The following is a 23,905-nucleotide window of genomic DNA, read 5'->3' on the forward strand; positions in this document are numbered from 1 at the left end:
GTAAAGATAGCTAGTCTGGCTGCCCTGGCTTTTCTCTGGGAAAAAAAAAAGACAACCTCCCAATTACAGAGCCAGGGCTGCCTACAAAGGCGGTTGCAGTTGGAGCTCGATTAAACATGTGCCCCTTGGATTAAACAGATCATGTGTCCGTGGCTCACTTAGGAGGAAGGCTCGTTTAAGTCAGAATTTTTATCTTGCGGGCGATGAAGAGAACGCACAACTCTGGGTTATGTCGGCACACTGCTGAACTGCAAGTCACATGCCAGATCCAGAAATGATGAAAACATCTGTTTTCGCTTTAGACCAGCGAGGCTCTGGCCGCGGGGAGGGGCGGGGGAGGGAGGGGAACGGCTTTGCTCACCAGCGCCATCTGCCGAGCCTGGTGTAGAAGCGCGTGCAGCCGAAGCACAATGCAGGTTGCCGCTCACCCCGGGAAGGGGGCGATCAACAGGTGGGGGGCTCTGCCCCGGCGATCACTCTGTCCTTGGAGGACAGCCCCGATTTTTGCCCCGGGGACTGTGCAATTCCGTATTGTCTCGGGTGTTCACAACAAAGAGCTTTGTCCCTGGGGACTGCTCTGGGGCAGAGGAGGAGGGGAGAGAAGCAGCAAATGAATTCCCAGGTTGGGAAGGACGGAGGTAAAGGCGGAGGGAGTAGCTTGTTGGCGGTTTGCAGACAGTAAAATTTGCTGTTCCTTCTGGCTGAAATCTACCAGAACAAAGAAGCCGCACCGCGTCTCTAGGAAAACTCCCAGCTGCACTTCCCCCAGCCGTCCCTCTTTCCTGCTCTGGTGGCTTTTACTCAGCACGGCTGAGAATGTTCCAGTATTCACAGAGACCATTCTGGTCAGGCAGGGCTTGGCCAACCCTTTAACAGGAGATCCACCCGGCCTCATATGAATGGAGCGCTGGGGATGGATTCTGAATAGGAGCCATACTGACAGCCAAGCCACCGCATTCTTTCAGTGTTCAGCAAATATTTACTGCCTGCTTGCTAGGTGCCCGGCACTCACTCAGCACAACTATTTGTCATACAGCTTAGAAAACAATACAAATATGTCAGAGGAAAATGTATGTTGAATGTCAAGATGAGTGTTGGAGACAATGACAGCTGTGAATTCAGAGGCAGACAGAGAATTCTAGACCCTGATCCAGCCCTTTCTCTGTGTTTGGGCGCATTTCTGAGAAGTCTGTTCTCCTAGTCACCCCTTGCGTATCTAATCCCCTAAATAACTGCTTGCAGTCAACCTGCTTTCAGCCTTAGCCTCCGTCCTCCCGGCCTTAAAGTTCACTCCTTCTCTGCCAGTTCCTGGGGAGCACGTTGCCAGAGGAAATCACTGCTAGGGGACCAGGGTCCGCAGTTGGGACCGTCCCAACTGCATCCCGTTACCCACAATCAGAATTGGGTGGGTCCTATATTGGACTCCCAGGCGTCGTCCCTGGGCCAGAAGCAAAATTTTGAGATAGACCCTCAGGAATGGTGTTTCCCAAAAACTCACGGGGCTGTGAGGGTTCATCTAGAGGAGAAAGAACTTTGGTCACATGTAGAGGTCCAGGATGGCAGATCTCATTTACCTCCCTCTGCGATCATCTGCTGAACACAACCTCAGCTCTCTGCTGCCCGCTTCTGAGGTTCTCAGAGAAGTCTACTAATTTGAACTGAAGTCAATCTGTCTGCTCATTTTTGCCCACCTTACCTACAAACTCCCAAGTTCAAAGGGAAGCTGAGGTTCTCTATTGGACCCCAGTCCTTTCTGTTCTTCTGTTTTACCTGCAAATAAGTATAGCAAGAGCTGTCCTCTGGGCGGGTACAAAAACCTGACTCTCATCTAAAGGATGAGTCAGAAAAAAAAAAAAAAGATTTATTCCCATTCTACAGCTGGACAAATGAGAGTCAGCTCAGTCCGTACGGATTTTGCCATACACGAGCTCTATCCTCGGTGCCCACACCTGTTCGGTAAGACTCAGGTTCTTCCACTGTTAGGATGTAATCCTCACAGCTGCGTCCAAGTCCGCCGGTCATCTGCGGATACCCTGGCTCTGGTGCTGGAAACTTACTAGTTCAGGGGAACCACGCACATCAATACAGTCAGCTTCAGTGTTTGTTTCAGGCCTGAAAAGATTAGAACAGGAGACTTCCTTTGACTCTGCTTTGATATTGATCAGCCCTGGAGAGTTTTGATGAATTTTCTTTGTTTTATAAACTGAGGAAATCAGGTCACTGACCCACATGTTTTTCCAGGACTCTTTCTTTGACCCTGTTTCTCGTTTCTACCTGGTCTTGCAACAGGTCGGTGTTTTGATCCAGTGGGAGCTGGATGTGGCATTTTTCATGCTGCATGGACATCTGTGCACTCAGAAGTTAGGGTGTGTTGTCAACGTTCAGCAAAATAGAATCTCTGAACTAGACTCCAACAATAGGGTAGAAAAACTCCAGAACAAAAGAGGTGGTATGAAGATAAAAAGCAGTGACTCTGTGCTCCACTAGGTGCAAGATGCCAACCTTCCAAACTGTTCTTCGAGTCCTAGCTAAACTCTCTTGTCCTTGTTATAAAAATAAATTCTATTGCCCCACTTCACTCTGTATATCTTGGTGTGATTCTCTTCACACAGAGAAGTAACCTTTCTTCAAAGCTCTGCTCTCCTAAGCTGTGCTGAATTCTGCAAGATCACTCTCCACATACAAGATTAGCACCTCCTTTCCAGCTCCAAAGAGACTATAATCCAAAAGCTGCTCTTTTAAATAGAGGTTTCTTTTATGCTTAAATTCCTAAATAAAAGGGACATCAATGCTATTGCTACTCTCCCCAGTTAAATCCGATTTGCAAGAAATGCTGCGTGCTCAAAAATCTGGGTGTGAGCTGAAGTCTGGGCTCCGGAGCACATTTGGGATTCTCCAGTCATTCTCTATCTGGAGGGCCCTCCAGTGGCCAGAATAATTCCTGATATAAACAAAGACCACCAAAGCAAGTGGTTACAACAAAGGCAGGGGTGGACGCTAGCCTACATCCAAAATGCTACATGTAAGCCCCACATTTTGCCCCATAGGGGTGTGTCTCATTTAAAGAAAGCCAAGACAGAATCACTGCTCAAGGAAGGGAGATGTTATTTGCATGACAAAAGGACCCTTCACTTGATAAAAAGAGGCAGGTTTGAACTCCATTAAATGACAACTCCCTCTCATCTCTTTAAGATTCTATTGAATTTGCAAAAAACAAAAAAAACAAAACAAAACAAAAACCCAGATTGACACACAAATTTCCAGAATGCATCTGTGCATAAAACATGGTATATTTGTACTCGATCTGCACTCCTCGACCCACCCCTCCCACATTTCCATCTCTGAAAGGCTCAGAAGCACTTTGACCATGAGACACAGGGAACTAGATGGAGGTCAGAACACGTGGTGGTGAGATCTGAAGGCTCGGTGCAAGGTCAAGATCCTCTGAGCCCCGCGTTGCCTCTCTGGAGCCTATTTTCATAGTATGACAATAACAGGAGGTTGCTCTAATATGCTTCCCTCTGGACTTGGAGGATGCTGCTGGTGTTCTAGAAGATTCCAAAAGGTTTTCCAGAAGAAGCTCTGCCACATATTGGCATGTCATGTCTGGGAGGCATGCCTCAGTTTCTTCTGGTGTAAGGTGAAGGGATGATTACATAAACCAGACACACTGTTCTAAGACCTTGGGTTCCCAGCCATTGTAATGATCTTTGTGCCCCAGAAGCACTGGGGTAGGAGCAGAAGGAAGAGGGAAGGGAGATTTTTCTCCCACAAAGTCCCTGGCATCCTTCTGACCCTCACCCCAGCAGCCCCCAGCATATGACGTGCAGCAGCCACGGCAAACGTACGTCCTGACACAGACGAAGGTCCACACACCCACCTTCACCCCTTTCCCCACTAGGCAAACTCCTACTCATGCCCCATGCCCCAGGTCTAATGCCAATTCCACCCTGGTGCCTTACCCAGCTTCCACAAACCTAAGGCTTGCTTCATCCCCTTTAGGTCCTTTGTGCATCCGCCTCTGTCGTGGGTCTTGGCAATGCAGATTGCCAAGGGTCTAGCCTGCAGATTGTGGGTGGCCTGGTGCCTCCTTTGGCTCACGTCCCCAGGGCTGAGTGTGGGGACTGCTGAGGAAATGTGGAATGCGAGGGGCTGCTCCTGAAAGCAGAGCTCCTCTCCCTCCATTCCCTGGCGATGGGGCCAGCAATGCCTTCCCCAGGCCTGCCCTGACCCAGGACCATGGCATGCCACAGCCAGGGGCCGGGAGGAGCAGAATGGGGCTGGCTCTCACAGCGGCTGTGGGAAGGACAGAAGGGGGCACTCTCCCAGGTAATGTTCTTAGTCATGGCATTTGACATGCAGTACCTAATGCACCTAATTATCCAATTTAATCCTCATAGCATCCCTATGAGGTAGGTGCGAAAAGACCCTTATTTACAGGAGAGGAACTTTCAGTGCAAAAAGTTGAAGAAGACACAGGGCTCCTGGGTGGCTCAGTCATTAAGCATCTGCCTTTGGCTCAGGTCATGATCCCGGGGTCCTGGGATCGAGCCCCGCATCGGGCTCCCTGCTCGGCGGGATGCCTGCTTCTCCCTCTCCCACTCCCCCTGCTTGTGTTCCCTCTCTCGCTCTCTCTCTCTGTCAAATAAATAAATAAAATATTAAAAAAAAAAAAGTGAAGACACCCTAATCATCAGCTCCCCAGCCAGGATTTGAACTCAGGCTGTGATCCCAGAGCCCAGACCCTTGACTGCTTGCAATGCTGCACAGAGAAAGTGCTGAGATTCTGCACAAAAGTCTTCCTGGTGCCCAGGTAGTGCTCAGCTGACGTGGGTCATGGGTTCTCCCTTGTATTTGACTGGACTGAATGCTTCCTCTTCAGACGGCTGTGTTCCTTGGAACCTGAGTGCTCCCGTCTCCACCAGCCCTCTGGCTTGTCCCGGGCTCCTTGACTCCGGGAAATTCCTGAAAATCTTCTCACTCCTGATGTAGGCTGCAGGCTCTTGCCTCCACGCACCCCTCTAACTACCACCAGCCTACATGTAACCCTCCAGCAAACATCCCCAGCCCAGTTGTCCCTGAGCTCCAGGAATTGCCCAAACCACCCTCCCAAATGTCCAGGGCTTCTTTCCAAGCTCTATTGCCCCCCATAGCACCATCACCTTCAGACATACTGTGTCATTTAGTCATCTCTTGTATTCATCGTTTATTTTTTTCCCCCTCTGCTTGCATGTGCTGCTAATCCTTTAAATTCAACATGTTCAGAAGAGAACGCACCTGCCCTCCCTGCCCCCGCTGTGTGCCCTGCCTTTCCTATCCTGGTCAAGAGCACCAGGCAGCCACACGCTTTCACAGGTGGGGAGTGGCGACATCATCCAGAACCTCGCTCTCCCCGGGCCCCTTCTCTTCTAGGGGCAGTGTTGGCCGCACAGAGTTCTCTGTGAATGGTGGGTCCCAATCATCTCTGTGCTCAAGGAGATCCCTTACAACCTGATTGAGAACAGCTTCCCTTGATGAGACACTGGAAGAACAAGGAAAGACTGAATAATGAAATGTGGGGCACAAACAACATTGAAGGCAGTGAAATCGGTCACAGGGAAACAAGTCTGGGCTACAATTACCATTCTCTGAACACCGTCTCCTTTCTGTGAATGCCTGTGGAAGCTGTGTTCATACACACCTTCCAACTGAAAGGCACTGGTATGGGGCGCCTGGGTGGCTCAGTTGGTTAAGTGTCGACTCTTGGTTTAGGCTCTGGTCATGATCTCAGGGTCGTGAGATCGAGCCCCGTGTCAGGCTCTGCACTCAGTACGGAGTCTGCTTGTCTCTCTCCCTCTGCTTCTCCCCTGACTCACATTCTCTCTCAATAAATAAATAAAATATTAAAAAAAAAAAAAAAAGGAAAGGAAAGGTGTATATCTCTTTCTTTCAGACCTCCCCCCACCGTGTGATGTCGCCTTTCGCATTAACCCACCCATTTTATGGACAAGAAAATTAAGGCACCGGAGGGATATTTGTCTCCACGGTCTTGGAGCCAGAATTGCAGAAGCAGGCCGCTGCTTCAGCCACAGGCTCTCCCCTGTGCCTCCCTATCCGCCCTGCCTCTCTACCTGAGCTGACTTGTGCTCTACCTGAGCTGACTTGTGCTGTTCTCCAACTATGTGTTGGTTGTACTTTCACCTATCAAGGACTCTGCGTGGCAAAGATCACTACTTGCCTGGCCAGTATGTTTCCTCGCCTTCTTCCTTCCAACGAAAGCCCTCTTTTGGTCATTGGAAGTGGCAATGAGCCAGGCCAAATGAACGACCTCTCCCAGACTCCTTGCAGAAAGGGAACATGGCTCATTAGGTGGCGATTCTAAGAAAACTCTTTCAAAGCAGTTGGTGCAGCGGTGAGGTTCTTTTCTGCCCTTCCCTCTGCCTCTTCCTTGATGCCTGGACCTTGGGTGTGATGGCTAGAATGGGAGCCCAGGCCAGATTGTGGACCCTGAGGGGACCCAAAGGAAGAAAATCATGCAAGGGCTGGCAGTGTGGAAAGACGGGAAAATCCTGCATCTTGAAAGGCTGAAGCTTCTACAGCAACCACAGGATTTCTTTTACACAAAAGCAAACAAACCTTCCCAACGATGGCCGTGTGGGTTTTAGGCTATTCCTGAACCTCAGGCTCACTGAACCTCAGACTTGCTGATTCATTCCTCAAGAACGGGTTAACTCATTCCTTCTCTCGTCCAACAGATTTACTAAGTGTCAAGGAATGTTCAAGGCTCTGTGGAAATAGAACAAATGGGGAGCTCCAATCTCAGAGACTCTGTATGTTCTGCTTCTTCACTCCCACCCTACCCCAAGGGTCACCTGAGATCCAGGATGATGAATGACAGGGTTTTACTCCATGGCAGTTCACCTGGATTTTGGTGAGATCACCAGGCTTCACTTCTGAGCTCCCCGCTCCAGGCCTACGGCCTCCAGGAGAAGGCTGACTTATGCTCCTGGAAAGGAGAGCTCATCCTCTGGGCAGCCTCTCCCACCAGGGGACTCTCACGGCCACTTCCGGCCTAGATACCTTTGTGTGAAGCGCAAACCCACTTGAACTTGGAATGCCTATTAAGGAAGAGTGAGCCCCCCAAAGGACTGCCTTGGTCTGGCCCTTATTCAGAAAGTTTGCTACATCTTAGAAATATGTCCCTCCACTCTCATCTGTTCAATGTATCATCAACTTTTGTAGCTGTAAGGAATATTAAAGGTCATATAGCAACATATAACAAATCAATCTCTCTCTCGTTCTCAGGGAGGATATAGGGAAGTCACATAAATCTCTGGGCCCGCTCTTCCATCCACGTCTTGCGGTCTCCTCCAAGACACAGTTGGTCTGTTTTTCCTTCCTGTCCACCTCCCCCTAGAACCTCTGGGGCTCTGAACACAGGAAGCACTCAAAAAGCAAGCGTTGATTCCACATAATCAGATCATCAGCCAGTGTGGTGGGGGTTAATAATCTTGGGTCAAACAGACCTGGGCTCAAAAATGGGCCTCATTTTCTTGTATGTAAAATGAGAGGAGATTATATTTACTTCAAGTTTTTATCTTAAATGAAATGGTCATGCCTGCCTAGCACATCATTGGTCCTCAGTAAGTGGGAGCTATCCACTCATCCATCTGCCCACCAAACATGCTTTTCCAAAATAATCTGGAGTTCAGAGCAGTGTAGTAAGTGTGGGTAACAGGAAAGAAGTAAACAGTATGACCTTTAATTTAAGAGATCCTAATTTTGCCATCCAAGATAGAAGTTACAGGCATTTTTACCAAATAAGAAGGTACGATGGATTTCCTGTCAAAGTGTTCCCATAGCCATGGATCTCTGAAAACAGAAAATTAATTCTCTAACGAATTCTCCCATGTGATTTATCTCCGCAATAAGCCACATCACGCCTTAGGCCCCACGCGCCTGGGGCAGTTCCTCACAGAGCCTGACCTGGAGATTAACAGAAATGATCTGCCCTGTAAATAAACAATGGCACACGGCAAGAGGCTAGCCTGGACCCAGGGATATAATTCTCGCTCTCTCTCCTGCTGGGCCCCCTGTTACTGAAGTTGACAAACACCAACATTCAGGGAAGGACACCATTGTGACTCTCCCGTGGTCCCGTGCGGAACGATGCTACGTTCCCAACAGGCCACCTGGGGGCGAGGATGAAGCGGTTTCCACCAATGTTTCCAGGGCTGTCTGAAAGATGAGGCAAGGGGAAGAAATCCCACTGTGGGGTTCAGAGCAAGGAGAAGAGGGCAACTTGCTCATGTATGTTGTGGGGGCTAATTTTCGGTATCAATGAGTTTGGATTGTAGAGCTTAGGATGAAGTGTTTAAGATGGATGTATCCCCTGTGATCCATCATCCTGTGCTAAAGGAGGGGAGCTGAGAAGCCCTGGGAAAATTTGAAAAGGGGGGCTCTTCAAAATTTTATTGTGTGTTTTGTAAATAAAAAAGATGGCCTACTTATTATGTGTTTTGCTGAAGTTATCACAGTCAGCCTTCATTTCTTGAGTATAAAGGACAGTGTGAGGTTACAGAATAGTATTTGGGTACTGGCATTCTTCACTCATCCTCTCTTCCAGTTGAGGAAGTCTCTGTGTAGAAAGCAATTGCCAAAAGGAAACAATGTATCACATTATTAATACAATCTAGGTAAGCATCCAATGACACACTCTTCTATCCCCAGTAGAGTTTCTCTTAGAAGCTGAATTGGAGCCTCTGGCTTAGGCTCAATATCAGATTGGAGCCTCCTATCTCCCCCCGTGGAATCATGAGATGCACTAGCAGACTTGACTTCAGGCTTTTAGAGGTACGTACGACTGATGAGCTAACTGATGAGCCCAACTCCTAGGCAAGTCACATAACATTCTCAGCCTCAGCTTCCTCTTTTATAAAATCATTGATACCATCTACACAAGACTCACAATGGCCTCACCACGCAGAGACTCTAACCTATGTTGTGCTGGAGGGCAAGAATCCTATCTGTCAAATTCTACACTGTTCTTCCAATGCCTAATACAGGACCTGGAACAGAGGGAGTGCTCAGTAAGTACTTCTTGAATGAACATTGCTCTAGGATCCATGAATCAAGTAGGTGCCTTCCTGACCAGGAGGGTTCGAATCTTGCCAGACTAGAGCTTGAGACCTGACATTCAGGAGCTGGCCCAATCCTCAGAACTCTCTCTTCGTCCTACTCAAGACCTCTCTCTCCTAGAGCCTGCAGATATTTAGAAGAGACTCCAATAGGGGGCTCCGCATCTATTCACATACAATCCGCATTGTTTACCCTCGAGCTCTGGCATATCTGTCTGCTGCAATTTAACACCTAGAGAAACTGTTTTTACCATTTAACACATTCTCTCCGAGTTGAAGTGGAGAAAAAGTTCACTATCCAACACTAAATACCTCCAGAGCTCTTCCCAATTCCTTCTTTGCGTTCTCTACGCTGGGCACACAGACACAAGCATACCACATAGCCAGCCTCTAGCCATCTCTAGACCATTCCCTTCTCTTCCTTAGAATCCAGACACACCCCTTTCGGCTAGCCAGGTTATTCTGTACCAAACATGCTCAGTGTGGCGACCATGTTTGCAACCCATCTTCGGCTTGTGCATTTCTCCTATGCTCTCTTATGTCTGTTCACGCTATTTTCTTGGGTGGGAGGTATTAATGGCTGTTTCTCGCATGTTCCGCATAGCTGAACACCGAACAGGGAAACCTTCGTGAGCCACAGATAATGAAGTGACAATGCTCTTGTTCCACAGTTCTTCAGAGGAAGTCTGTATCGTAAGTGGTTATAGGGACTAAGGGAAAAAGGATATCACTCTGCTTTTGAGATCTGAATTCACAGTTACCTCTGTGGTTGGAACCAGGGCCTAACGGAAGTAGCTGAGGTTTGGGGCACCGGGGTGGCTCAGTCAGTTAAGCGTCCGACTCTTGATTTCAGTTCAGGTCTTGGTCTTAGGGTCATGGGATCAAGCCCTGCCTCAAGCTCAGAGCTCAGCGCGGAGTCTGCTTGAGATTTCTCTCTCCCTCTCCTTCTGCCCCCCCCCCACCCCCCAGCGTGCACTCTCTCTACATAAATAAATAAAATCTTAAAAAAAAAAAAAAAAAGTAGAGGTTTGGCAAACTCCCGTATGTGAATTCAGTCGTACAAATGACAACAGAATTGTAAACAGATGCAATTGCTCATATAAAGTGATAAAAGGACACACACCAAATGTTAACAGTGGTTTTCACTGGGATTACTGGAAAATCTCATTTTCTTCTCGGGGCTTTTCTTTTCCCAAAATTTCTATAGTGGATACAGATTCCTTTTATAATCCCCCAAATAAAGTGTTATTTAAAAAGGTAAACTAGGGGGGTGCCTGGGTGGCTCAGTCGTTGAGCGTCTGCCTTTGGCTCGGGTCATGGTCTCGGGGTCTTGGGATCAAGCACCGCATCGGGCTCCTGGCTCAGTAGGGAGCCTGCTTCTCCCTCTCCTCCCTGCTCATGCTCGCTCTTGCTCTCTCTCTTTCTCTCTTAAATAAATAAAATCTTTTTAAAAAAATAAAAATAAAAAGGTAAACTAGCTGGTTAAAATTAATTCCAAGTGTATACACCTAAATCGGGCTATCAGAAGGGTCACTTGGAGTGGCTATGTGAACTCATTAAAAGGACAGACTCTGGAACCGGGCTACTTGGGTTCAAATCCCAGTTCTGCCCCTTCCTAGCTGTTGTGAACTTGGGCAAATTTTTTACCTTTCTGTGCTTCAGTTTCCTTATCTATAACATAAAAATAATAGTATCCTCCTTAAAGAACTGGTGTGAGGTTTAAATGAGTTAATATATAAGAAACCCTCAGAATAACGCCTAGCACGGAGCAATTCTGTATTTGCTATTGCCATTCATTGCCACGGTCCCACCACTGCTCAAAATGTTTTCGGGCTTTGGTGGTATAGTGCTGAGCATAGCTGCCTTCCAAAATGTTTTCGGAACCGCCTTTTGGAAGCATTGCATTCAGGGTCTTAAGCACATTCCCCTGAATCACTTTGTGTGGATACAGTGGGATCCCATTTCCTCCTTTGAGGAAGTGCTAATTCTTGAGAGCAATCAAGCTTATTTGGGGTTCAAAATAAGGTGTGCGTATGAAGTCAAGAACTTAATGCTCCTGCATTGTTCATCTACTGCCTATGAAGAATTCCAAAAAACACACGCCGGACACACACCCAGACAGTTCAGCACCATCTAGGACTTGATCAACCCCTGGCTAACTAATAGGTTGGGTTTCTGCTAGCAAGAGGCTGAAAAATAAATTTTAATTACGAGACCTCTTCATTCAATCGATCCTGAGGGCTTTACCGACTAGCCTACAACCAACAGGCAAATTTCATAAAAGGCTGATTTACATTTAAATCCAAGCCTTTTTTCTCCTTCAAAGTTGCTGATGCCAAGTTTTAAGTATGAAATGTCATTGTTTTCATACAAATATTCCCAAACATTACCAGTTGTCATTTTGGCATTAAATAAGTTTGCGGCATTAACAATGATAACATTAGCATTTTTAAAAGCGGTAACATCATTGTTCTTCTGTAAACTATTGCAGGCTCAAATTACCCTACACAGACTCTTTAAAAAAAAAAAAAATAATGGGGCACTGGCATCAAAGCCAGTTAGGGCTGGATGAAAGGAATAGCAGTTACCTCCTTCATGGTCCCAGCAAAAGGACCATAATGGTCTCGTACTGGCCCAGTTATCGCCCTACAGGAACAACATGTGGCAATGGTGTGTCCCACCGTGTACATAAATAAGTGAACAAAAAGTGCGTTAAACATTCTTTTCCCAAGATGCAAGGGATTTTGATAAAATCTAACTGGGTTGTCACAAAGGAAAAGAATTCTCTGTGTTCCTCAGTACTGAATTCTTTACAAAAACATTTTCCATTTTTTTTTTTTAAAAAAAGGTTTTAGTGACCTAGCATCTTGGGGAACATTGTGTTCCATGTAAATGATTTTGCAAAGAAATTTAAGTAGATCTCTTTATGTCTCCAAATGTCATTTGTCATCTTTCTGGGGGAAATCCTTTAAAATCGTGTTACCTGTGCCCTTAAATTCCCTAACCAGATAGTATTACTATTCTAGACCTCTATTACTGAAACCAAAAGGGCAAAGCAGTGTGGTGAATAAGAACACAAACTTAAGAATGGAATAAATCTAGGTTCAAATCCTGATTCTGCTGCCATTGATTACATGTGAGAGCTCAAAGTTACTCTCCCTCTCCCCCTCTCTTAAGACTCATTTAACTCCTCTTCTAAACAAAGATTAATAATCAAAATCACAGGATCACTTTTAAAATTAACAAAAGATGTTTCTAGGTTAGCACAGTGACTGGCAAAGCACAGGGGCTCCATAGAAGGGAGCTACTATTATTCTAATCGAGTGAGCTACTAAATGTGTAGGACTGTCCCTATGGGGTCTATAGGACTTAGGGTAAATGGCCTCAAGTTGCGAGTTCCTTTATAGAGGGTCTGTGATAGCCTAACTATTCTTAGTTTTTCCTTTATTATCAGGCTGTCCTGCCTTTAGCAGTCTTCCCATTTTTAATTTGCTGTGAACTGGGGAACGAGATACAGCTGATAAATGAAGTCAGAATTGGGGGCTACACTGAGGTGTCCCCTAGGACTCAGAAACAATGTCCTCCCAGAGTTAAACTTCAAAACCAACAAATAGGCAAATTAATCTTACAGACACAATGGCTCTCAAGCCAGAAAGCTATTGCAACCCAGTCTGATTTTATTAAACAGTAGCTATATGATGTTGTAGTGGGAGGGGAGGAGTGTGCTCAACCACAAAACCCCAAGAAAGGGGAGTCAGTGACAGATATGGACAGTGTCCAAGCCCTGGCGAGGGGAAACTTTAGCGAGGGGACTTCAAGGATCAAGACCCCATTGGTGGGGCACCTGGGTGGCTCAGTCGTTAAGCATCTGCCTTCGGCTCAGGTCATGATCTTGGGGTCCTGGGATCGAGCCCTGCATCGGGCTCCCTGCTCTGCGGGAAGCCTGCTTCTCCCTCTTCCACTCCCCCTGCTTGTGTTCCCTCTCTCGCTGTGTCTTTCTGTCAAATAAATAAATAAAATCTTAAAAAAAAAAAAAAAGACCCACTGGCAAGACTTTCTTAAATAGAAAGGGATACGGGGAGTCACAACCTGAAGGTTTCAAATGCTAAGTGCATATGGAGATTATTCTTGTAGTGGAGCGTCATTTGTTCGTTCACTCAATACTTATTGGGCAACCACCTTTCTTGCCTGGACCCCTCCCATCTCCTTTCTTCTGAGTCCATGTCACCAAGCAACCTTCTAGTTGTGTCTGGCTTCCGGGGTAGATGCCCCTATGGGAGGAGAAGGCACTGGCCATGCTCACATTCTAAGCGACAGGACTGTTTCCCAGGATGAGCTAATAAATGGGCATTATTTCATTGCAGATCAGTCTCACGAGCTTGGTTAAAGTGCCTTTACCCACAAGAAATGAACTCACTGAGGTGCTGACAAATTATCCAAGCCTGGAAACCTAAGGGCTAGGCCACGACCAGGTAAATGCATGCCTTGGGGTTCCCCTGGGTGTGATGTATTGGGACTGTGTTCTGACTCTGGACAGTGATGGGGGGCAGTGTCTGGGGTTAGACTGGGGGCTGGTCTTACCATTCACACTCTGGTTTCCCCTAAGCTGGTTACTTAACCTCTCCGAGCCTCTTTTTTCTCTCCTACAAAACGGGATGAGAGTCCTTCAGAGTTCTATTTTGGCTCAGTATTGAAACAAAAGCAGCAAACGAGCAGGTCTGCTGAATTCAAAACACCAGGCTCCCCTCCTCTCCCGTTCCCCGTGCTCCGGTCTTGACGGATGGGTCCCCCTGCCATTCAGTCACCCATCCGAGGAGCATGCAGGGCTCTTGTCGACTCCACTGCCCAGGGAAACCTGGGCACACGGGCTCTCTGGCACATGGCGCACCACACTGCGGTGCTTTCTTCTGCCTTCGTAGCAAACGGTGCCTCAGCCGATGTGGTGACAGTTTTATGCGAGCCACTGCTCCTGTGGAATAATTCTGTTTACTTCACAACAGCCACCTGGACATCTGCCCACTCCTCAGCCAACACAAAGGCATCATGTGCTTCGAGGATCCACCGTCTGAGACCACCTTGTTAATAACAGAATTGTTCAGATCTTAGTGTTGTCTCGTCTATGAAAGAAACATCCTTCTAAAACACGCAAATCGAATGGTGTTCGGAGACTGTATTAACCACCTTTATTGCACTCCAAAGAACAACTCGAGACACATGTAGAGAGTGGATTTTCAGAGAGATGTTTCCTTGACCCAGTTACATTTTTATTCAGTGAAAAAAGTTGACATTGAGACAAAAATTATCGTAAAATTGTGCAACAATATAGTAAAATCTTCAGCAGAAATCAGTGATTTGGAAACGTATCAAGGCAATTGAAATCATAAATGCCTAATTTCACTTTGGAGAGAAACAAGTATACAGTGTTCCACTTTAAATAAGAGCAGAGTAGGCCTTTATTTTGCTGCCAATACTTTGATTTTGCCTAAAGTTTCTAATAATTCGTAACAAGAGTCTTTAAATGAGAAATGACACGGGAGGACATCTGAGAATAATGCTCCACTTGGGCACTCATACTTGTTTCCACTGGCATTAGTACACATGAGACGAATACCATTCTTGGGTTACTTGGCTCTGAGGATTTAATTCCTAATATGGCTGCTCAAAATTAGTGGGCAGAAACATATACACAACCTATCCTCCCTCAACCCACATTCGATGGTGGTTCCCATTCTGAGAACGAGCTCATTGTCCGTGTACCCAACTATCCATCTCTCTTGCTATCTATTCCATATCTCAGTCTTGCATAGAAAGTAGTCTATATAAACTTAATGCACTGGCTCTTATTACATAAAAATTGTACCTGAAAGGCAGCACACACTCCAGTTAATAAAAATAACAGACTAGGAATGTTAAGATACAATCCCAACAAAGTGAAGATTCTGCACAAAGTTTTAAGAGTCAATTCTGAAAATCAATATGGAGATGGTATTCAGTTGACTTATCTCCCAGAACCCTTCTCTGACGGGCCTCCCAGCTCTGTCGAAGGAAAAATCTTCTCGGGGATTCACCATACCCCCCATCAGTAGGAAAGTGACCAACCAAACCTAACAAGATGAGGTTTCTGCCCTTAAGGAAGTAGCGGGACTATAATCTTACAAGATGGAGTGACCATTGGGTGGATATTTGAAGACAGGATTCTCCAAGGGGAAGTGGGCGATTATCTCTAAGAGCCTCGCCACACCATTGCTCTCCCCAGTTCCCCCCAAAACAGCCACTGTGTGAGAAGGGGTACATTCCTTAAATGGCTGAAGCATAGCTTAATCTAGTAGGCCAGGATGATGGGCAGGAGAGAACACAGAGCTGTGTGTCCCACACCTGTCCCACCCAAAGGTCCCGAGGGATACAAGCAGAGGTGGAACCCCAGGAATCTCTCTTCCCAAAGTCCAAAGTTTCAACCAGTTACCCAGCATCATAACCTTGTACCCAGTATGCCAGGGCAGCCAGTAATTACTGGAACTTCTCACATGTCTGGAAATGTCTGCATAGATGTGGCTCCTCCCTGGACTCCTCTGCAGATTTCTGTCATTTCATCCTCCTGGACCCGTGTCTCACAAGGTTCAAGGGGCGTTCAAGACATAAAGGGGCAAAATCAGCCTCCAGAGAAACTCTGTACACAATCCCCCTGCCTGCCAAATTTTAGTGGTCTGTTAGTGGTGCACCGTGGTCCACGTGGATGTGGGCTTCTGACATTCTAATGTGCGCTGGGAGAGAATAAAACCTTTTCCCTGCACAGTGTGAACTTCTGAGGTGGCATCTTCAACGAGGTACTAAAAAGCCCCTTCTTCGCAAACAGGGGCTCCGATTGGTCACAGTGAAGACAATTATCTGGTCACTTTCAAAGGCTGCACATACTTTCTGTCCTCATCTCCTAAGGTCACTCCAACCTCTGGACTCTCGCAGACGACACACACATACACCAAAACCCCACAAAGCTATGCAGAGGGAAGGAAGAGTGCGTGCTTGAAAAGTTCATAAAAATATACAATTTACATGTAGCTGCATCTACCTAGCTTAGTCTTCAGAAACTTAGCTCTTCTGTGTATATAAAATACTCTAGCCCTAAAAGGCTGCTTTTTCTCAAACAGCACAGTGGCGTTTTCCAAGGAGAGGGGCGATGGCCAGTCTATACAGTACTGTGCACTAAGCTTTGGGAGGCACTGTAACAAGAACTGGATGCTCAGAAGTGTCTCCAGTTGCCGACTAGAGACACAAGCTCTGTAGAAAGGCTTGCCTATGGAATAATGGAAAATAACGTCTCAGAGCCTTTCAGATCAGCTTTTACGAATGCCAACAAAAAGTTGGCAGAAAAAGAAAAGGAGAAAATATACTTTCTGGTGGTTCAATTAAATGACTCTGCCTCCCACCAGACTGTTAATCTTTCAGCTACTTAAAGAGCTTTACGAAAGGGGTGGGGGTGGAGGGTAGCGCTTGGAGCTTTGAACAAAACCCCAAGACAAGATAAAGCCAAAGAAATTCCATTCTTTACAAAAGTCACAAAGGAAAGAGAGGGGAAGAAGGGAAAAAAAGGCTGGAAGGAGGCTCATTATGACCACCGCTTGTTAAAATAAAACAGAGCCTTACCCACACGACATACTACATGTCTACAGTTGAAAATACTCCTCATTCAAAATATATATATGCATATATATATATAAATTAAAATTTTTAAAACTAAAAAATTTAATTGGCTCTTTGTTTTCCAGACTATCACTAGATAGAACAAATCTATATTCTCACCCAAGAATGATACTTTTGGTTAAAAGAAAGCAAATACTTGTGAGAAGGTGATACGGCGCACCTCAGAGGACATGGGGTCTTTACAAAGCTTGCATATAAAGGACACATATTCGGAAACATGACTTTGGAATATCCCCCGAGCTCCCTGCTTCTCAGCTGAGAGGTTCTGCGATGAGGCTCCTACGGGAGTCACAACAGCGCTGGACGTCGGCGTCTACGGCGCTAAGTCTAAAGGGCGGGCATCAGTCCACAATGGTCAAGTGGCCATGATGTGAATACCGGGGTGGCATTTAAAGGCGTAAGGGATAAAAGCTCAGCTTGTTTTATAGAGAGAATAAGCTCTAGTGTTGCCGCGACTGTAAATTGGATAGAATGGTCTCAAATTCGTCCACCTCCTGTATCTCTGTCGGAGTGAACAGCCCTCTTTAAACTGGGCAGGGGTGCAGGGGAAGGAGGTGGAAGGAAAGGAAAAAAAAAAAAGAGAAGGCACTGACCCAATTCAAAATGACTGCATATATCAGGTATACAGTTTTAAAGACAGTAAGTGGCCACCTCAACACAAATAGAAAACTTTACATTCGCGCCTGGGTGGCTCAGTCGGTTAAGCGTCTGCCTTCGGCTCAGGTCATGATCCCGGGGTCCTGGGATTGAGCCCCGCATCGGGCTCCCTGCTCAGCAGGGGGTCTGCTTCTCCCTCTGCCTGCCGCTCCCCCTGCTTGTGCTCTCTCACTAGCTCTCTCAAATTAAAAAAAAAAGACAACAACAACAAAACAAAACCTTTACATTCGAGATTCTTCGGTGGTAAGGAAAACAAAAGATTGGCAGAGGACAAATTAGGTACTCTATCTGCCAGTGTGTCTCCCGTGGCACAGACCTAGTGCTCTCCCACAAGCAGAGTCATTTGTTGTGGTGACCACGACACCAGGGTATAATGCAGCAGTGTTCCCATCTTGCAGCAAGGAGAGCTACGTCTTGTGCAGAGGCGTAGACGGTAAGATTCCATCCATTAACATAAGAGAAGAAGCTGTGGCTTGCAGGGCCTTCCTGAGCTGCAGCTGTTTAACTGAAACTGAGCAATGATTCAGTGTGCTCTCCTGCCAAATACCACTATGCGACACACGAGTGGATAAAAACGGACTGCTTCCGGAATGGCAACAAAACTGCTTCTGTTCCCCACCCCTCAACCCTGCGACCCCTCATAACGTGCAGAGTCGGATGACCACGAAAGCCCTGCCTTATACAGAGTCCCAATAAATTAACAAAATTACAGAAAAGAACGTTCCCCCATAATACACACAAACACTTTCATACAAACTAAATCCAAACAAAATTTAAAATTTGAGCACACTTTCAATGAGGGGGGGTGGGAGGGATTCCACCCATCACCCTCTCTTGAAGTTTTTATTAAATACATTTCTGTGTCTTAGAAAAATAAAAAGAATGGCCAATTTGTTGAACCAAAATTATCTCACAGACTTAAAAGCATGCCCAGCAAGCACAGCCCTGTAAGACTACATTAATATGAAATCAAAGCAATTTGGTTACTGAAATCAACCTGGTTTGAAGTTCACAGTCGATTACTACAAAGTTTATTCATTCCTTGCTTTCCTTTTTTTGTTGTTTTTGTTTTTGTTTTTGGCCCATATAAAAATAACATATTGCAACTCAAAGTGCATCTTTTAAAATAAACCATCAACTATCTTTATCAAATAAAATATTTACACCATTTGGTTTCTAGTGAGGACAGCTTTCAGGCTATCACCATGGGGACGTCATCTGAAAATCCAGTTATCATGGGAGCATCTTCATCATCCTCCCCTAAAGGCAAAACAGTCGGTCCTTGGTGAGTTCCAGCGCACCTGCACCCAACCCCAACTCCCACCGCTCCGCCCCAGCCACCCCCGACACCATCGTGAGCCCCAGCCTGGAAAATTGGGACCGCAGCCTACCAGGCGCAGTAGCCAAAGCTGAAACCCAGCTCAGCTCCCCCACTGACACTCTTGAGTCCACTTCTCCCCCATCAGTGGGTGGTCAAGCTTATTTTAATGGTAGCTTGAACTTAACCAAGTGAAGAAAGTAAATCTCGTAGGAAGGAGAATCTTATTACCTACCCAAAAGTCCAACGGGTGATTTAGCTTCCCTAATTTGAATTATCCACACCCTGTGTTAACACAGTGAAACCTCACAGTCTGTTTTCTCCTCTGAACCCACACTGCTCTGAGGGTAGGGATCTTAGAGGGGTTTAAACTTTTTGAGGACAGCTTCCCAGACTAATGGATGTCCCCTTGTGGCCCCTGGTACAATCCTGTGCAAGTAAGTTGTGATCCACATTCAGTGATCACTGAGTGGTATCACCATGGGTCAAACTCCTTTTGCCCCCAGTAACAGAAGCAAAGAATGCACCCCATTCATGCAAGGCAGACCAAATACTTGTACGAAGCAAGACAGGAAACTGAGAAGAAGAAGGAGCAAAGCTAGTATCAAATAATCAATGAACGGGGAATTCACAAGTACTTTTCAAACCAAAAAAATTATAACTGGTTTACAGAAAAAATAGGTATGTAAAATGACATTTAGCAGTCTGCGTTTGGGGAAGACCCCCAAACACACCTAATTTATTATATTAAGTGGTCTACTAGCCCTATTAGCAGTTACTAATTTGAGCACGTAGACATTTTAAAAGGGATCTTTCTTTCTTTTTTCCATACCACGTTATGGATACATGAAAGAAGAATGGCCGAGGAGGTTTCACTAGCTATCAGAAAGACAGACAGCCAGATGGAAAGGCCGTCTTTGGACAGAAGTCATCTGGGAAAGCGTGACTTTTTCTCTTGACTAGGCTCTTCCAAGATGTCAGACCTCCAGGTCCATGAAGGATGAGAGGGCTTGGAAATTCTTGAAAATCTGCTGATACTTTGGGAGTATCCAAAGCCCAGGGCCTTCCTATCCTTCCTGTACAAGGCAAGCTCCTACCAGTTCTTCCACAAGACCACTCCCGGTCTCAGGCCGGGACCACACTGCGGAAGAGACTATAAGTATTTTCGTATAGAAGCAAGTTCAAAGCAAAGGGCTCCAACTGGTTTAACCTAAAGCAGTGAGATCACTGGTTAACGAGTCACTCCTCGAGTGTCAAAAGATGAGCTTAACATAGGTATTTCCTAAGCAAGGAACCGGCTTTGCAGGGGTCCGCGCTGGGAGGAAGCACCAGGGCAGCCTGCCCCACTCACCCAGGTCGTCCCCCGAGGAGAAGATGGCCGAGCCCAGCCGGGAGCTGTAGTGGCTATTGGCAAAAGCAGTGAAGCTGTTCTGCAGCCTCCGATGCTTGGTGTACAGGACCGCAAACCCAACCCCCAGGCTCAGCAGTATCAGGAACAGGATGGGCACCACCACAGCAGCAACATCAGTAGACCTGGCAGCCCGGAACGCTGATGCGTCCCCACCTGCCAAGGCAAGAGGCCAACACAGTAAGCCTCCGACGTCAGGGCGGGAAAACGGACCAAGCAACTTGGACCCCCCCGCCCCCACCAAAAACGCTACTCGTCGGCAGTGACCCAAGCCACCTGCCTGGTGTGGCATGTTCCTGCACGTGGCGCCTGACTGTTTCCCGACGCCTTGCCACGAGCTGACAGCCCACGGGCCTTGTGCATGCAAATACGGTAATTACATTAGCCTCCTAATCACAGCCTTGTTGTTTATTTGGATAATCTCTTGGAAGGGAGACCTTTGTTGGGGTATCAACATTGATTTCATTAGCATTATTACTTAAGACCACTTGCTTGCCTTACATAAGAGGATGTGAAATCAGACCACTAATTAACGAGATTGCAATTATTTCCCCCTACTTGGCACCAAAGTCACTCTGAACTGCAATTACCTGAAGCTCCATTAAGTGATACAAACGAGATTCCTTTACTGCAACGCTGACTTAACAGCTCATGAAGTTTTATGAGTTTGTTTTTTTTTTTTACTTAGATGAAAGAGAGAAAGAACGTTTCCATACACATTTCACATTTTTAAAATGCTCTTTGCAAAGCCAGTTAGGTGTCTATGACCTAACAATGGTGCTCACTTGCCCATGTCTTAAACAAATTCCAGCTCTATGATGATGTGCTGGTAGATCTGCCCCAATAGGGCTCTAGGGCAAAGCTATCCCCCTGTTGGGTTTGGGCCGGTCTTAAAAAATCCTGGGGAAAGTCTGAGCCTGAGGGCAGGAAGTGGAACTTGGGAGTCAGTTTGAGCTACAGAAGCACAGTGGACTTTTCAGGTCCCATAAGGAGCCTCATCAGGCTTGAGGTCATTCCCTGGGATAGGGCCAAGTGGTATGGGCCAGGCCTGTGCCTCACGGGGAAGGCTCAGTAGCTACCCAGGGACTCATCCCAACCAGATGTTCATCGAGATGGGCCGGAGAACAGCCATTTCTTGCAAGCCCAATCTAACAACTCAATATCCATGCCTTTAATTTCTCTCATTATTGACCTACCAGGAAAAGCTGGGGCAAGATCTTATGTCGTATGTCCCAACCTAACCCCAGCTGTGAAGTGGTAAATTAGGGGATGCTCTTAGCTGGAGCAGTCAGGAGGAACCAGCGTGGTGCAGGAAACAGGAATGAGTGGACCCCCCTCTCCCCCCCACACCCCACTTCTGAGGGGACCCAAACATCAAGGGACAAGGCAGAGACTAACCGAGGCCTCACGGAGAGATTTTTTCTGCTTGACAATCTCGGTTTTATAAAAGCAACACTTTTTCGCAAAGTCTATTTCACAGTCACTAATTGGTTTTACTTAAAAAGGAGGCTCTATTTAGGAAACGCTAGGTTAACAAGACTTTTTTTTTTTTTAAATGATAACTTTTTTTTTTAAGATTTTATTTATTTATTTGAGAGAGAGAGAGTGAGAGAGCACATGAGAGGGGAGAGGGTCAGAGGGAGAAGCAGACTCCCCGCTGAGCCATGATCCCGGGACTCCAGGATCATGACCTGAGCTGAAGGCAGTTGCTCAACCAACTGAGCCACCCAGGCGCCCTTAACAAGACTTTTGTTGTCTGTTTTCTGGAAGACCTTCTCAGAACCTCTAGTATGCTATGATTCTCCAAAGGGAAGCGGTTTGCAAGGTTTCCCTTTTAGGGAGGTGCCTGGGAAGCATGACATGTCGGAGCATACAACTCTAATGCAAGATTTTGGCTTGAGCGTTGGTGAATTCCTGGCTGGGAGTAAATGCTACGAAAAAAGGCAAGTGGCAAAACGTCTGTTGATATCCTGGCCAAGGTACTACAATACAAGCAGAATTTCTGTGTAAAGGCAAGGTTCGTCTCCACCATCAGCATGACCCAGCACCGATATCTGTCAGTGTTCAGAAGACAAGACGCCAGGCCAAATTCAGGTTCTGCTCTGGACCGACAGCTAAGAATGGGGGAGGCTATAAAATCAGTTACTCTATGGGAAGGAGATTATTTATTGACTTGGAAGAACCACAGGTTACATTAGCATATTGGAGGCTCTGAAAAGTCCTGCAAAAGACAAACACCAAAACTCACACTCAACCTAGTCTTTCCCGAGCAGAATCTCCTTTTGAAACAAAACCTGTTTTTTAAAATCTTTTATTGTTATGTTAATCACTAAACAAAACCTATTTTTAACCCATTCCCTTTCTTGAGCTTTACATTCAGAATGTGGTCACTTTGTAACCCCAGCTCCTCACAGCACACCTGGCTCAGGAGGTATTCGTTAAATCAGTGCCTGATTAAATTGATACATAAGTGATTTTCTTTTAAACTGAAAGAATATTTTATTTTTTTATTTTTTTGAGAGACTATTTTAAATACACTTTAGAAAGACACATCTTGGGGTGCCCAGGTGGTTCAGTCAGTTAAGCATCTGACTCCTGGTTTCGGCTCTGGTCATGATCTAAAGTCCTGCGTAAGGCTCCTCACTCAGCAGAGTCTGCTTGGGATTCTCTGCCTCTCCCTCTGCCCCTCCCCCTGCTCTTGCACACGTGCGTGCTCTTTCTCTCTCTCAAATAAATACATAAAATCTTAAAAAAAAAAAAAAAAAGACACAAATTCATCAAACCATGCTACATCCTTCATCAATTTCCCCCAGAACTGAAGACGGAAACTGGACCCATGAGTGACTTACCGGACCCCAGCTCATCATATAGCAGGACAGCAGGCTCCCCACAAATCTGGCTGCCAAAAAGGCATCTTGCTTGCACAGTGAAAGTGTAATTATGACCCAATTTCAGATTGGAAATTTTAAAGAAATTGTCAGTAGTATTCCCAAGGTAAGCGGAGATATTCATGGCACTATCAAACATGTGTATCTCATAGCCCTGAAAACAAAGACACAAGAGATTGTTCAGGATGTTAAATAAGGAATCCGACCGCTTCTGTTACTGGTTCCACCTTTATGTGAGCTCCTTATTGCAGGCTTTTATAGATGCTAAAGCACTTTGGTTTCCTTACTAGATCTTTTTACATTACCACTGAGATACTGGATTCAGAAAATGGTAATTTTCCCATCCCAAATGTCTCAAATAACTACCATGTCCACTTACGAGCTGCAAAGTGGAAGTGAAAAGCGTAGCCCTAATAAAAGCCATTTTAACAAATATTCCAGTACACATTCAAAGTTCTGGTCAACAGTCCAGATTAGTATTAAATGCCACAAAGAATCCGGACAAGTCAGCAATAGTTCACTGTAATGGGATTTGACTAATAATAAATCCAAATCACAGTGGACTCCAGCAGTGGGGTAAGAAAAGTCAGAACATTTCTCCGTAGAACAGCATGTGGGAACTCCATCTGCAGCCCACAGCTCACTCACCAGCTCCTTGAGGCTGATGGTGGCCCCAGACCAACCTGGCCTTGAATAGAAAGCCCTTCAAGATCGGGCTGGGATCAGAACTGACTACTGGACTTCTCTGCTAATCTCTAAGTATTCCAGTGTCAAAGCTACCAACTTCCACCCCATCAACATCAAAAAAAAAAAAAAAAAA

The 23,905-nt window shown here is 46.1% G+C and overlaps 1 protein-coding gene across 1 annotated transcript; it reads right to left on the minus strand.

Moving 5' to 3' along the window:
* Positions 1–14,271: 14,271 nt before the first annotated feature.
* On the minus strand, positions 14,272–23,259 carry LOC145716296 (sortilin-related receptor-like). The gene is made up of 3 exons (XM_081799261.1): positions 23,047–23,259; positions 20,141–20,353; positions 14,272–18,731 (listed from the first exon to the last, which is right to left on the minus strand). The coding sequence occupies exons 1-3, from the start codon at positions 23,222–23,224 to the stop codon at positions 18,664–18,666; spliced, it is 459 nt and encodes a 152-aa protein (XP_081655387.1). The 5' UTR covers positions 23,225–23,259; the 3' UTR covers positions 14,272–18,663.
* Positions 23,260–23,905: the final 646 nt, after the last annotated feature.

Source organism: Leptonychotes weddellii, chromosome 11 (assembly GCF_054177405.1).
Source record: "Leptonychotes weddellii isolate Sample4059 chromosome 11, ASM5417740v2, whole genome shotgun sequence".
NCBI classification, from domain to species: Eukaryota; Metazoa; Chordata; class Mammalia; order Carnivora; family Phocidae; genus Leptonychotes; species Leptonychotes weddellii.